The sequence below is a fragment of the Coregonus clupeaformis genome, unplaced genomic scaffold (genome assembly GCF_020615455.1).
Source record: "Coregonus clupeaformis isolate EN_2021a unplaced genomic scaffold, ASM2061545v1 scaf0450, whole genome shotgun sequence".
Lineage (NCBI taxonomy): Eukaryota > Metazoa > Chordata > Actinopteri > Salmoniformes > Salmonidae > Coregonus > Coregonus clupeaformis.
The window spans coordinates 107,501-119,521 of NW_025533905.1; the positions used below are offsets into that span (position 1 = coordinate 107,501).

Genomic DNA, 12,021 nt, shown 5'->3' on the forward strand with positions numbered 1-12,021 from the left:
CTCCCTCCTCCCTCTCCTTCCTCTCCCTCCTCCTATCCTCGCTCTCGCCCTCCTCCTATCCTCCCTCTCTCTCTCCCTCCTCGTCCTTCCCCCCTCCTCCCCCTCCTCTCTCTCCTCTCCTCTCCTCTCCCTCCTCCTCCTCCTTCTCCCCTCCTCCTCCTTCCCCCCACCTCCCCCTCCTCTCTCTCCTCTCCTCTCCTCTCCTCTCCAGTCCATGATGCTTGTAACCTGGTGCCTATGGACCCAAACGGTCTGTCTGACCCCTACGTGAAGCTCAAACTCATCCCCGACCCCAAGAGTGACACCAAGCAGAAGACCAAGACCGTCAAGTGCAACCTCAACCCCACCTGGGACGAAACGTTCAAATTGTATGTTCAGTTGGCACTGCGCTTTACACTATCTTGGTTAAAAAAGGCTTCTGAACTTTACAACACCTTCTGTTAAAGAGTTATGAAACCCTTCACATTGTAAGATTTCTGTAACTTAAATGTGGATCTTTGTTACAACACAAGACCTTCAACTTCAGAGAGACAGTTAAATAATTAATGACTTAATGAGTGTTCTCTGCCCCCCTCCCTCCCTCTCCCTCTCCTTCTCCCTCCCTCTCCCTCTCCTTCTCCCTCCCTCCTTTGCCCCTCTCCTTCTCCCTCCCTCCCCCTCTCCCACTCCCTCCCTCCCTCCCCCTCTCCTTCTCCCTCCCTCCCTCCCCCTCTCCTTCTCCCTCCCTCCCCCTCTCCTTCTCCCTCCCCCTCCCCCTCTCCTTCTCCCTCCCTCCCCCTCTCCTTCTCCCTCCCCCTCTCCCTCTCCTTATCCCTCCCTCCCTCCCTCCTTCCCTCCCTCCCTCCCTCCCTCCCTCCCTCCCTCCCTCCCTCCCTCCCTCCCTCCCTCCCTCCCTCCCTCCCTCCCCTCTCCCTCTCCTTATCCCTCCCTCCCCCTCTCCCTCTCCCTCCCTCCCTCCCCCTCTCCCTCTCCCTCTCCCTCCCTCCCTCCCCTCTCCTTCTCCCTCCCTCCCTCCCCTCTCCTTCTCCCTCCCTCCCCCCTCCCTCTCCTCCCTCTCCCTCCCTCCCTCCCTCCCCTCTCCTTCTCCCTCCCTCCCTCCCCCTCTCCTTCTCCCTCCCTCCCTCCCCCTCTCCTTCTCCTCCCTCCCTCCCCCTCTCCTTCTCCCTCCCCCTCCCCTCTCCTTCTCCCTCCCCTCCCCCTCTCCTTCTCCCTCCCTCCCCCTCTCCTTCTCCCTCCCTCCCTCCCTCCCTCCCCCTCTCCTCCCTGGTCTATAGTCCCCTGAAGGATGCTGATAAGGACCGTCGTCTGTCGGTGGAGATCTGGGACTGGGATATGACCAGCAGGAACGACTTCATGGGAGCGCTGTCCTTCGGCATCTCAGAACTCCAGAAACAAGGAGTGGACGGATGGTGAGACGGAGGGAGGGAGTGGAGAGAGTGAGGGAGTGGAGGGAGGGAGTGGAGAGAGGGAGTGGAGAGAGGGAGTGGAGAGAGAAAGGGAGAGAGGGAGGGAGTGGAGAGAGGGAGGGAGTGGAGAGAGAGAGGGAGTGGAGGATGTGGTAGATGAGAGGAAGAAGACAGGATGGAGGGAGAAGGAGGAAGAGAGGAGGAAGTACCACATTGATCTGGTACTCCCTGTATATAGCTCCACATTGATCTGGTACTCCCTGTATATAGCTCCACATTGATCTGGTACTTCCTGTATATAGCTCCACATTGATCTGGTACTGGTACTCCCTGTATATAGCTGCACATTGATCTGGTACTTCCTGTATATAGCTCCACATTGATCTGGTACTTGTACTCCCTGTATATAGCTGCACATTGATCTGGTACTCCCTGTATATAGCTCCACATTGATCTGGTACTGGTACTCCCTGTATATAGCTCCACATTGATCTGGTACTCCCTGTATATAGCTCCACATTGATCTGGTACTGGTACTCCCTGTATATAGCTGCACATTGATCTGGTACTCCCTGTATATAGCTCCACATTGATCTGGTACTCCCTGTATATAGCTCCACATTGATCTGGTACTGGTACTCCCTGTATATAGCTCCACATTGATCTGGTACTTCCTGTATATAGCTCCACATTGATCTGGTACTCCCTGTATATAGCTCCACGTTGATCTGGTACTGGTACTTCCTGTATATAGCTCCACATTGATCTGGTACTCCCTGTATATAGCTCCACATTGATCTGGTACTGGTACTCCCTGTATATAGCTCCACCTTGATCTGGTACTGGTACTCCCTGTATATAGCTCCACATTGATCTGGTACTTCCTGTATATAGCTCCACATTGATCTGGTACTTCCTGTATATAGCTACACATTGATCTGGTACTTCCTGTATATAGCTCCACGTTGATCTGGTACTGGTACTTCCTGTATATAGCTCCACATTGATCTGGTACTTCCTGTATATAGCTCCACGTTGATCTGGTACTGGTACTTCCTGTATATATCTCCACATTGATCTGGTACTGGTACTTCCTGTATATAGCTCCACATTGATGTGGTACTTCCTGTATATAGCTCCACATTGATCTGTTACATTCTTGTATACATTAATCCTCTTGCGTTACTATGTGTATTTTTGTCACCCCACGATAGAATTGGGAAGGGGACTGTGGATCTGTCTCCACGTCCTTTAGTGCGTTGGTGCATTCATACATTAGTCACATGCGATACCTCAGACAGCACTGGCCCGACGATTTTCATGAAACATGGGGTGGAACGGTGCGTCTTGCCATAGAGATCCGGCGTTTACGAAAATGACGCCTATTGGCCAGATGGTGGCGCTATAAACAAGAACAAACTTTGACCCTAAAGTCACATGATTCAATACGTCGGTCCCTCTCCTCACAAGGAACACATTTGCCTCATTACCCATAAGGTCCGCCATGATGGATTTCCGCCATTTTGAATTTGGTTAAAAATACTTTAAAAAACGCTACTCTTCTGGCACCGGTCTGGACGAAACTTGATATGTGGCATCTATGGACAAAGGTCTCTCAACGCAGTATTCTCTAATGACTAGTACCTAAAACAACATTATTGACCAATAAACGTTCACCTGGGCGTTGGTCTGGCACATAAATGCATATAAATCAGTCAGTATTGTAACAAACTTTGGTGCAGATGTTTTGCAAACACTGTCAAGACTACGAGAGAACATTCCTATCGACCAGACGGTTGCGGCTCTATAACGGGCACATGTTTATATCTCTTGATCTGTTGGACTCAGAGTGATGAAATTTGGCACACATGCTCAGGGATACAAGTCTAGCTAACCAACGTGATATCTCCGACACCACTGGCCTGATTTTGATGACAGTGATCGGCCCAAGTGGGGTGCTGCATCGATGGTGGGGGGGGACATGTTTACTGTTGCCTTGTTCTTGTTTTATTATTGGGGAGCCGGAGGAAGAGGAAAAGGAGGAAGAGGAAGAGGAAAACGTGGGGATGGAGTGGGTGAGGAGGAGAGAAGGAGAGGAGAGGATGGAGGAAGCCGGAGGAAGAGAGGGAGGAGGAGAAAGTGGGGATGGAGTGGGTGAGGAGGAGAGAAGGAGAGGAGAGGCTGGAGGAGAAAGTGGGGATGGAGTGGGTGAGGAGGAGAGAAGGAGAGGAGAGGCTGGAGGAGAAAGTGGGGATGGAGTGGGTGAGGAGGAGAGAAGGAGAGGAGAGGATGGAGGAGAAAGTGGGGATGGAGTGGGTGAGGAGGAGAGAAGGACAGGAGAGGCTGGAGGAGAAAGTGGGGATGGAGTGGGTGAGGAGGAGAGAAGGACAGGAGAGGCTGGAGGAGAAAGTGGGGTCTGTTTCTTTCCTCCTCTGTTTAAAACATGTATCCTTCAGCTCTCATCATTTTACTACTAATCAGAGCCAATGTATCTTTATTAGGACCGGGACCATACCACTATCACCATACTCCTTAGTATCGAGGCCAAGGAAACAAAAATACAAAGCGGTTTAACTTCTTTAAGAAAAACCAGTCTTAGTGTTGGAAACAACCATCATGATGTTGTCATCCAGAGTCCTGTATTTTCCAAGCTATAGCACACAACATGTTATACATACAGCAGGTTTCTGATGACCAACAGTTTGGCCTGCGTCCTGTTTTTTAGTTTTTTAGCCATGGAAAAATATATTGCAATACCGGTATCGTCCCAGCTCTAAACTCTACCTCCCCCTCTATCCCCCTCTTTCTTTCTCTCTCTCTCTCTCTCTCTCTCTCTCTCTCTCTCTCTCTCTCTCTCTCTCTCTCTGTCTCTCTCTGTCTCTCTCTCTCTCTCTCTCTCTCTCTCTCTCTCTCTCTCTCTCTCTCTCTCTCTCTCTCTCTCTCTCTCTCTCTCTCTCTCTCTCTCTCTCTCTCTCTCTCTCTCTCTCTCTCTCTGTCTGTCTGTCTGTCTATCTCTGTCTCTCACACTCTCTCTCTCTCTCTCTCTCTCTCTCTCTCTCTCTCTCTCTCTCTGTCTGTCTGTCTGTCTGTCTGTCTGTCTGTCTGTCTGTCTGTCTGTCTGTCTGTCTCTCTCTCTCTCTGTCTGTCTGTCTGTCTGTCTGTCTGTCTGTCTGTCTGTCTGTCTCTCTCTCTCTCTCTCTCTCTCTCTCTCTCTCTCTGTCTCTCTCTCTCTCTCTCTCTCTCTCTCTCCTCTCTCTCTGTGTCTCTGTCTCTCTCTCTCTCTCTCTCTCTCTCTCTCTCTCTCTCTCTCTCTCTCTCTCTGTCTGTCTGTCTGTCTGGCTGTCTGTCTGTCTGTCTGTCTGTCTGTCTGTCTGTCTCTCTCTGTCTCTCTCTCTCTCTGTCTCTCTCACTCTCTCTCTCTCGCTCTCTTTTCGCTGACACAACCATGTGGAGTGTTTTTAATGAGATGCCAGCGTTTGAGGTGGAGCAGGAGAAATGCCATTAAATATCAAATCCTGTGTGTTCATACTCCCATCTGTTCTGGACTACAAAGCCTTCTGCCTTCTGGCAGTGGAAAGACTCACCGGGACCCAACAACAGACAATGACAAGAGAGAGAGAACTAGTCAAAGGGAAGAGGGGGAGAGAACTAGTCAAAGGGAAGAGGGGGAGAGAACTAGTCAAAGGGAAGAGGGGGAGAGAACTAGTCAAAGGGAAGAGGGGGAGAGAACTAGTCAAAGGGAAGAGGGGGGAGAGAACTAGTCAAAGGGGAAGAGGGGGAGAGAACTAGTCAAAGGGGGAAGAGGGGGAGAGAACTAGTCAAAGGGAAGAGGGGGAGAGAACTAGTTAAAGGGAAGAGGGGGAGAGAACTAGTCAAAGGGAAGAGGGGGAGAGAACTAGTCAAAGGGGAAGAGGGGGGAGAGAACTAGTCAAAGGGAAGAGGGGGAGAGAACTAGTTAAAGGGAAGAGGGGGAGAGAACTAGTCAAAGGGAAGAGGGGGAGAGAACTAGTTAAAGGGAAGAGGGGGAGAGAACTAGTCAAAGGGAAGAGGGGGAGAGAACTAGTCAAAGGGAAGAGGGGGAGAGAACTAGTTAAAGGGAAGAGGGGGAGAGAACTAGTCAAAGGGGAAGAGGGGGAGAGAACTAGTCAAAGGGAAGAGGGGGAGAGAACTAGTCAAAGGGAAGAGGGGGAGAGAACTAGTTAAAGGGAAGAGGGGGAGAGAACTAGTCAAAGGGGAAGAGGGGGAGAGAACTAGTCAAAGGGAAGAGGGGGAGAGAACTAGTCAAAGGGAAGAGGGGGAGAGAACTAGTCAAAGGGAAGAGGGGGAGAGAACTAGTCAAAGGGGAAGAGGGGGAGAGAACTAGTCAAAGGGAAGAGGGGGAGAGAACTAGTCAAAGGGAAGAGGGGGAGAGAACTAGTCAGTGTAGTGTTAGGTCTGTATCAGTATAGTGTTGAATGGCGGGAACCCGGTTACCAAGATTTACCGGGATTTACCACCCAAAACCACTCCCTTTTCCCAGGATAAATAACTGTGAGAAACCGGTAAATTATAATAAATAATTTATATGAACAGTATGGCGTGAAATGGAACTGTTAAATTAAATACAAATATTTATTCTCTACGGCCTCTTCATGATGAATCATCAACTCTCAGGGTGGGGACATACAGCCCATCTCAGAATGGAGCTCAGTTCACAATGCATGTAGACCTATCATCTCATCATGGTAACAATGCATGTAGACCTATCATCTCATCATGGAAACAATGCATGTAGACCTATCATCTCATCATGGTAACAATGCATATAGACCTATCATCTCATCATGGTAACAATACATGAAGACCTATCATCTCATCATGGAAACAATGCATGTAGACCTATCATCTCATCATGGTAACAATGCATGTAGACCTATCATCTCATCATGGTAACAATGCATGTAGACCTATCATCTCATCATGGTAACAATGCATGTAGACCTATCATCTCATCATGGTAACAATGCATGTAGACCTATCATCTCATCATGGTAACAATGCATGTAGACCTATCATCTCATCATGGTAACAATGCATGTAGACCTATCACCTCATCATGGTAACAATGCATGTAGACCTATCATCTCATCATGGTAACAATGCCTGTAGACCTATCATCTCATCATGGAAACAATGCATGTAGACCTATCATCTCATCATGGTAACAATGCATGTAGACCTATCATCTCATCATGGTAACAATGCCTGTAGACCTATCATCTCATCATGGAAACAATGCATGTAGACCTATCATCTCATCATGGTAACAATGCATATAGACCTATCATCTCATCATGGTAACAATACATGTAGACCTATCATCTCATCATGGTAACAATGCATGTAGACCTATCATCTCATCATTGTAACAATGCATGTAGACCTATCATCTCATCATGGTAACTTATGCATGTAGACCTATCATCTCACCATGGTAACAATGCATGTAGACCTATCATCTCATCATGGTCACTTTGTTTCTTGTGACAGGTAGGCTTGCATTTGCTGCAGCGTAATATAAAGACAGAATGTGTGTCTAATTTACCCCTCTCCATCTGGCTTTCCATCTAATTTACCCCTCTCCATCTGGCTTTCCATCTAATTTACCCATCTCCATCTGGCTTGCTGGGGTCACCTTATTTTTTTATTATAAAGATTATATATTTGAAATTGCAGCTGCAGAGTTTTTAAAAACAGCCTATCACTCGAATATCATTGCTTTAAATCAGAGCACGCGGGAGCACTCTCTCCATCAAATCCCATTGAAATTGCATCCAAAATAGATAATCCTGTTCTAGATTGATATATAGCCCTATATATATAGTTGTCCTATCCGACCTCTTTCAGGTAATACATTCAATGTAGTGTTAGCCTTATATTTAGCTAATTAATGATGGGTTATGCACAATAAGCTTCTAATTTATAGCCTCTGTCTCTTGCGCAATACGCACGCGCATCTGTACTCCACTGGCCTCTCCTTAAGAAACGCTCCTTAGCTCTTGGAGTCCCATGCAGGAAAAGCTAGCATTTTTTATACCAATAGACTATTCAAAAACAGACGCAATTCTTGTTTGCTGAATGTTAAATACAGCAGCCAATAGAACTCACGGGGTAGTTTGAAAGAAGAGTGAGCGTGTGATGGCAGTAGGCTATAGCAGTTATTTATTCAGACCCGTAACTATTTAATCTCCGTGAAGAGAAGCGAAAGCATTCTGCATCTAATTCTAGTCCTATATTATTCAAGGATGTCATTAGTTCACACTCAAAAGGATTAGCCTACTGGGGCTAGTTTCATTGATTTACCCAAGAGAGCATATAGCTAGCTACATCTATGGGCTTTATATAGCTAGCTACATCTATGGGCTTTTATATAGCTAGCTACATCTATGGGCTTTATATAGCTAGCTACATCTATGGGCTTTATATAGCTAGCTACATCTATGGGTTTTTATATAGCTAGCTACATCTATGGGCTTTATATAGCTAGCTACATCTATGGGCTTTATATAGCCAGCTACATCTATGGGCTTTATATAGCTAGCTACATCTATGGGCTTTATATAACTAGCTACATCTATGGGCTTTTATGTTTTTCTGTTGTGCATAATGTGAAGTAGCCTATATCATATATGTATTGGATAACGGCACAATCATTTGTGCTTTTTTTGGGGCTTGGGCTCATTAAATCTATTTATTTTAGGGCTCATAAAATTTATTTAATGTAGGGCTCATTAAATGTATTTAATGTATGGCTCAGGTAACAATCAAATCCAGACATAGGCCTATTTATATGTTTATATAATGCTTTTGAATGACACTTCCAGTTTTGGCGGGAAATTCCGGGTTACCCGGTAGAAAAGGGATTTATTCTCCGGATGGAACATTTGTAAAATACCAGGAAAACGTTCAACCCCAGTACTGTAGTCTAGTTAGTCTGCTGTTGGCGTTACGTGTTCAACCCCAGTACTGTAGTCTAGTTAGTCTGCTGTTGGCGTTACGTGTTCAACCCTAGTACTGTAGTCTAGTTAGTCTGCTGTTGACGTTACGTGTTCAACCCCAGTACTGTAGTCTAGTTAGTCTGCTGTTGACATGTTCAACCCCAGTACTGTAGTCTAGTTAGTCTGCTGTTGGTGTTACGTGTTCAACCCCAGTACTGTAGTCTAGTTAGTCTGCTGTTGACGTTACATGTTCAACCCCAGTACTGTAGTCTAGTTAGTCTGCTGTTGGCGTGTTCAACCCCAGTACTGTAGTCTAGTTAGTCTGCTGTTGACGTTACGTGTTCAACCCCAGTGCTGTAGTCCAGTTAGTCTGCTGTTGGCGTTACGTGTTCAACCCCAGTACTGTAGTCTAGTTAGTCTGCTGTTGACGTTACGTGTTCAACCCCAGTACTGTAGTCTAGTTAGTCTGCTGTTGACGTTACGTGTTCAACCTCAGTACTGTAGTCTAGTTAGTCTGCTGTTGACGTTACGTGTTCAACCCCAGTACCGTAGTCTAGTTAGTCTGCTGTTGACGTTACGTGTTCAACCCTAGTACTGTAGTCTAGTTAGTCTGCTGTTGACGTTACGTGTTCAACCCCAGTACTGTAGTCTAGTTAGTCTGCTGTTGACGTTACGTGTTCAACCCCAGTACTGTAGTCTAGTTAGTCTGCTGTTGACGTTACGTGTTCAACCCAAGTACTGTAGTCTAGTTAGTCTGCTGTTGACGTTACGTGTTCAACCCCAGTACTGTAGTCTAGTTAGTCTGCTGTTGGCGTTACGTGTTCAACCCTAGTACTGTAGTCTAGTTAGTCTACTGTTGACGTTACATGTTCAACCCCAGTACTGTAGTCTAGTTAGTCTGCTGTTGACGTTACGTGTTCAACCCCAGTACTGTAGTCTAGTTAGTCTGCTGTTGACGTTACGTGTTCAACCCCAGTACTGTAGTCTAGTTAGTCTGCTGTTGACATGTTCAACCCCAGTACTGTAGTCTAGTTAGTCTGCTGTTGGCGTTACGTGTTCAACCCCAGTACTGTAGTCTAGTTAGTCTGCTGTTGGCGTTACGTGTTCAACCCCAGTACTGTAGTCTAGTTAGTCTGCTGTTGACGTTACGTGTTCAACCCCAGTACTGTAGTCTAGTTAGTCTGCTGTTGACGTTACGTGTTCAACCCCAGTACTGTAGTCTAGTTAGTCTGCTGTTGACATTACGTGTTCAACCCTAGTACTGTAGTCTAGTTAGTCTGCTGTTGACGTGTTCAACCCCAGTACTGTAGTCTAGTTAGTCTGCTGTTGACGTGTTCAACCCCAGTACTGTAGTCTAGTTAGTCTGCTGTTGACGTGTTCAACCCCAGTACTGTAGTCTAGTTAGTCTGCTGTTGACGTTACGTGTTCAACCCCAGTACTGTAGTCTAGTTAGTCTGCTGTTGACGTTACATGTTCAACCCCAGTACTGTAGTCTAGTTAGTCTGCTGTTGGCGTTACGTGTTCAACCCCAGTACTGTAGTCTAGTTAGTCTGCTGTTGACGTTACATGTTCAACCCCAGTACTGTAGTCTAGTTAGTCTGCTGTTGACATGTTCAACCCCAGTACTGTAGTCTAGTTAGTCTGCTGTTGACGTTACGTGTTCAACCCCAGTACTGTAGTCTAGTTAGTCTGCTGTTGACGTTACGTGTTCAACCCCAGTACTGTAGTCTAGTTAGTCTGCTGTTGGCGTTACATGTTCAACCCCAGTACTGTAGTCTAGTTAGTCTGCTGTTGACGTTACGTGTTCAACCCCAGTACTGTAGTCTAGTTAGTCTGCTGTTGGTGTTACGTGTTCAACCCCAGTACTGTAGTCTAGTTAGTCTGCTGTTGACGTTACGTGTTCAACCCCAGTACTGTAGTCTAGTTAGTCTGCTGTTGGTGTTACGTGTTCAACCCTAGTACTGTAGTCTAGTTAGTCTGCTGTTGACGTTACGTGTTCAACCCCAGTACTGTAGTCTAGTTAGTCTGCTGTTGACGTTACGTGTTCAACCCCAGTACTGTAGTCTAGTTAGTCTGCTGTTGGCGTTACGTGTTCAACCCCAGTACTGTAGTCTAGTTAGTCTGCTGTTGGCGTTACGTGTTCAACCCCAGTACTGTAGTCTAGTTAGTCTGCTGTTGACGTTACGTGTTCAACCCCAGTACTGTAGTCTAGTTAGTCTGCTGTTGACATGTTCAACCCCAGTACTGTAGTCTAGTTAGTCTGCTGTTGGCGTTACGTGTTCAACCCCAGTACTGTAGTCTAGTTAGTCTGCTGTTGACGTTACGTGTTCAACCCCAGTACTGTAGTCTAGTTAGTCTGCTGTTGACATGTTCAACCCCAGTACTGTAGTCTAGTTAGTCTGCTGTTGACGTTACGTGTTCAACCCTAGTACTGTAGTCTATTTAGTCTGCTGTTGACGTGTTCAACCCCAGTACTGTAGTCTAGTTAGTCTGCTGTTGACATTACGTGTTCAACCCCAGTACTGTAGTCTAGTTAGTCTGCTGTTGACGTGTTCAACCCCAGTACTGTAGTCTAGTTAGTCTGCTGTTGACGTGTTCAACCCCAGTACTGTAGTCTAGTTAGTCTGCTGTTGACGTGTTCAACCCCAGTACTGTAGTCTAGTTAGTCTGCTGTTGACGTGTTCAACCCCAGTACTGTAGTCTAGTTAGTCTGCTGTTGGCGTTACGTGTTCAACCCCAGTACTGTAGTCTAGTTAGTCTGCTGTTGACGTTACTGTTCAACCCCAGTACTGTAGTCTAGTTAGTCTGCTGTTGGCGTTACGTGTTCAACCCCAGTACTGTAGTCTAGTTAGTCTGCTGTTGACGTTACGTGTTCAACCCCAGTACTGTAGTCTAGTTAGTCTGCTGTTGAGTGTTCAACCCCAGTACCGTAGTCTAGTTAGTCTGCTGTTGACGTTACATGTTCAACCCCAGTACTGTAGTCTAGTTAGTCTGCTGTTGACATGTTCAACCCCAGTACTGTAGTCTAGTTAGTCTGCTGTTGGCGTTACATGTTCAACCCCAGTACTGTAGTCTAGTTAGTCTGCTGTTGACGTTACGTGTTCAACCCCAGTACTGTAGTCTAGTTAGTCTGCTGTTGGCGTTACGTGTTCAACCCCAGTACTGTAGTCTAGTTAGTCTGCTGTTGGTGTTACGTGTTCAACCCCAGTACTGTAGTCTAGTTAGTCTGCTGTTGACGTTACGTGTTCAACCCCAGTACTGTAGTCTAGTTAGTCTGCTGTTGGTGTTACGTGTTCAACCCTAGTACTGTAGTCTATTTAGTCTGCTGTTGGCGTTACATGTTCAACCCCAGTACCGTAGTCTAGTTAGTCTGCTGTTGACGTGTTCAACCCCAGTACTGTAGTCTAGTTAGTCTGCTGTTGACGTTACGTGTTCAACCCCAGTACCGTAGTCTAGTTAGTCTGCTGTTGGCGTTACATGTTCAACCCCAGTACCGTAGTCTAGTTAGTCTGCTGTTGACGTGTTCAACCCCAGTACTGTAGTCTAGTTAGTCTGCTGTTGGCGTGTTCAACCCCAGTACTGTAGTCTAGTTAGTCTGCTGTTGGCGTTACATGTTCAACCCCTAGTACTGTAGTCTA

General features: G+C 46.6%; 1 protein-coding gene across 1 annotated transcript in view; it reads left to right on the plus strand.

Moving 5' to 3' along the window:
• Nucleotides 1-12,021, plus strand: part of LOC121561893 (protein kinase C beta type-like) — a gene marked incomplete at its 5' end in the record, with an annotated part of 117,774 nt that overhangs the window by 31,277 nt on the left and 74,476 nt on the right. The window contains 2 exons of the mRNA XM_045215470.1: nucleotides 212-368; nucleotides 1,275-1,409. Coding sequence (XP_045071405.1) covers nucleotides 212-368; nucleotides 1,275-1,409 — 292 coding nt within the window. The remainder of the gene's footprint in view (nucleotides 1-211; nucleotides 369-1,274; nucleotides 1,410-12,021) is intronic.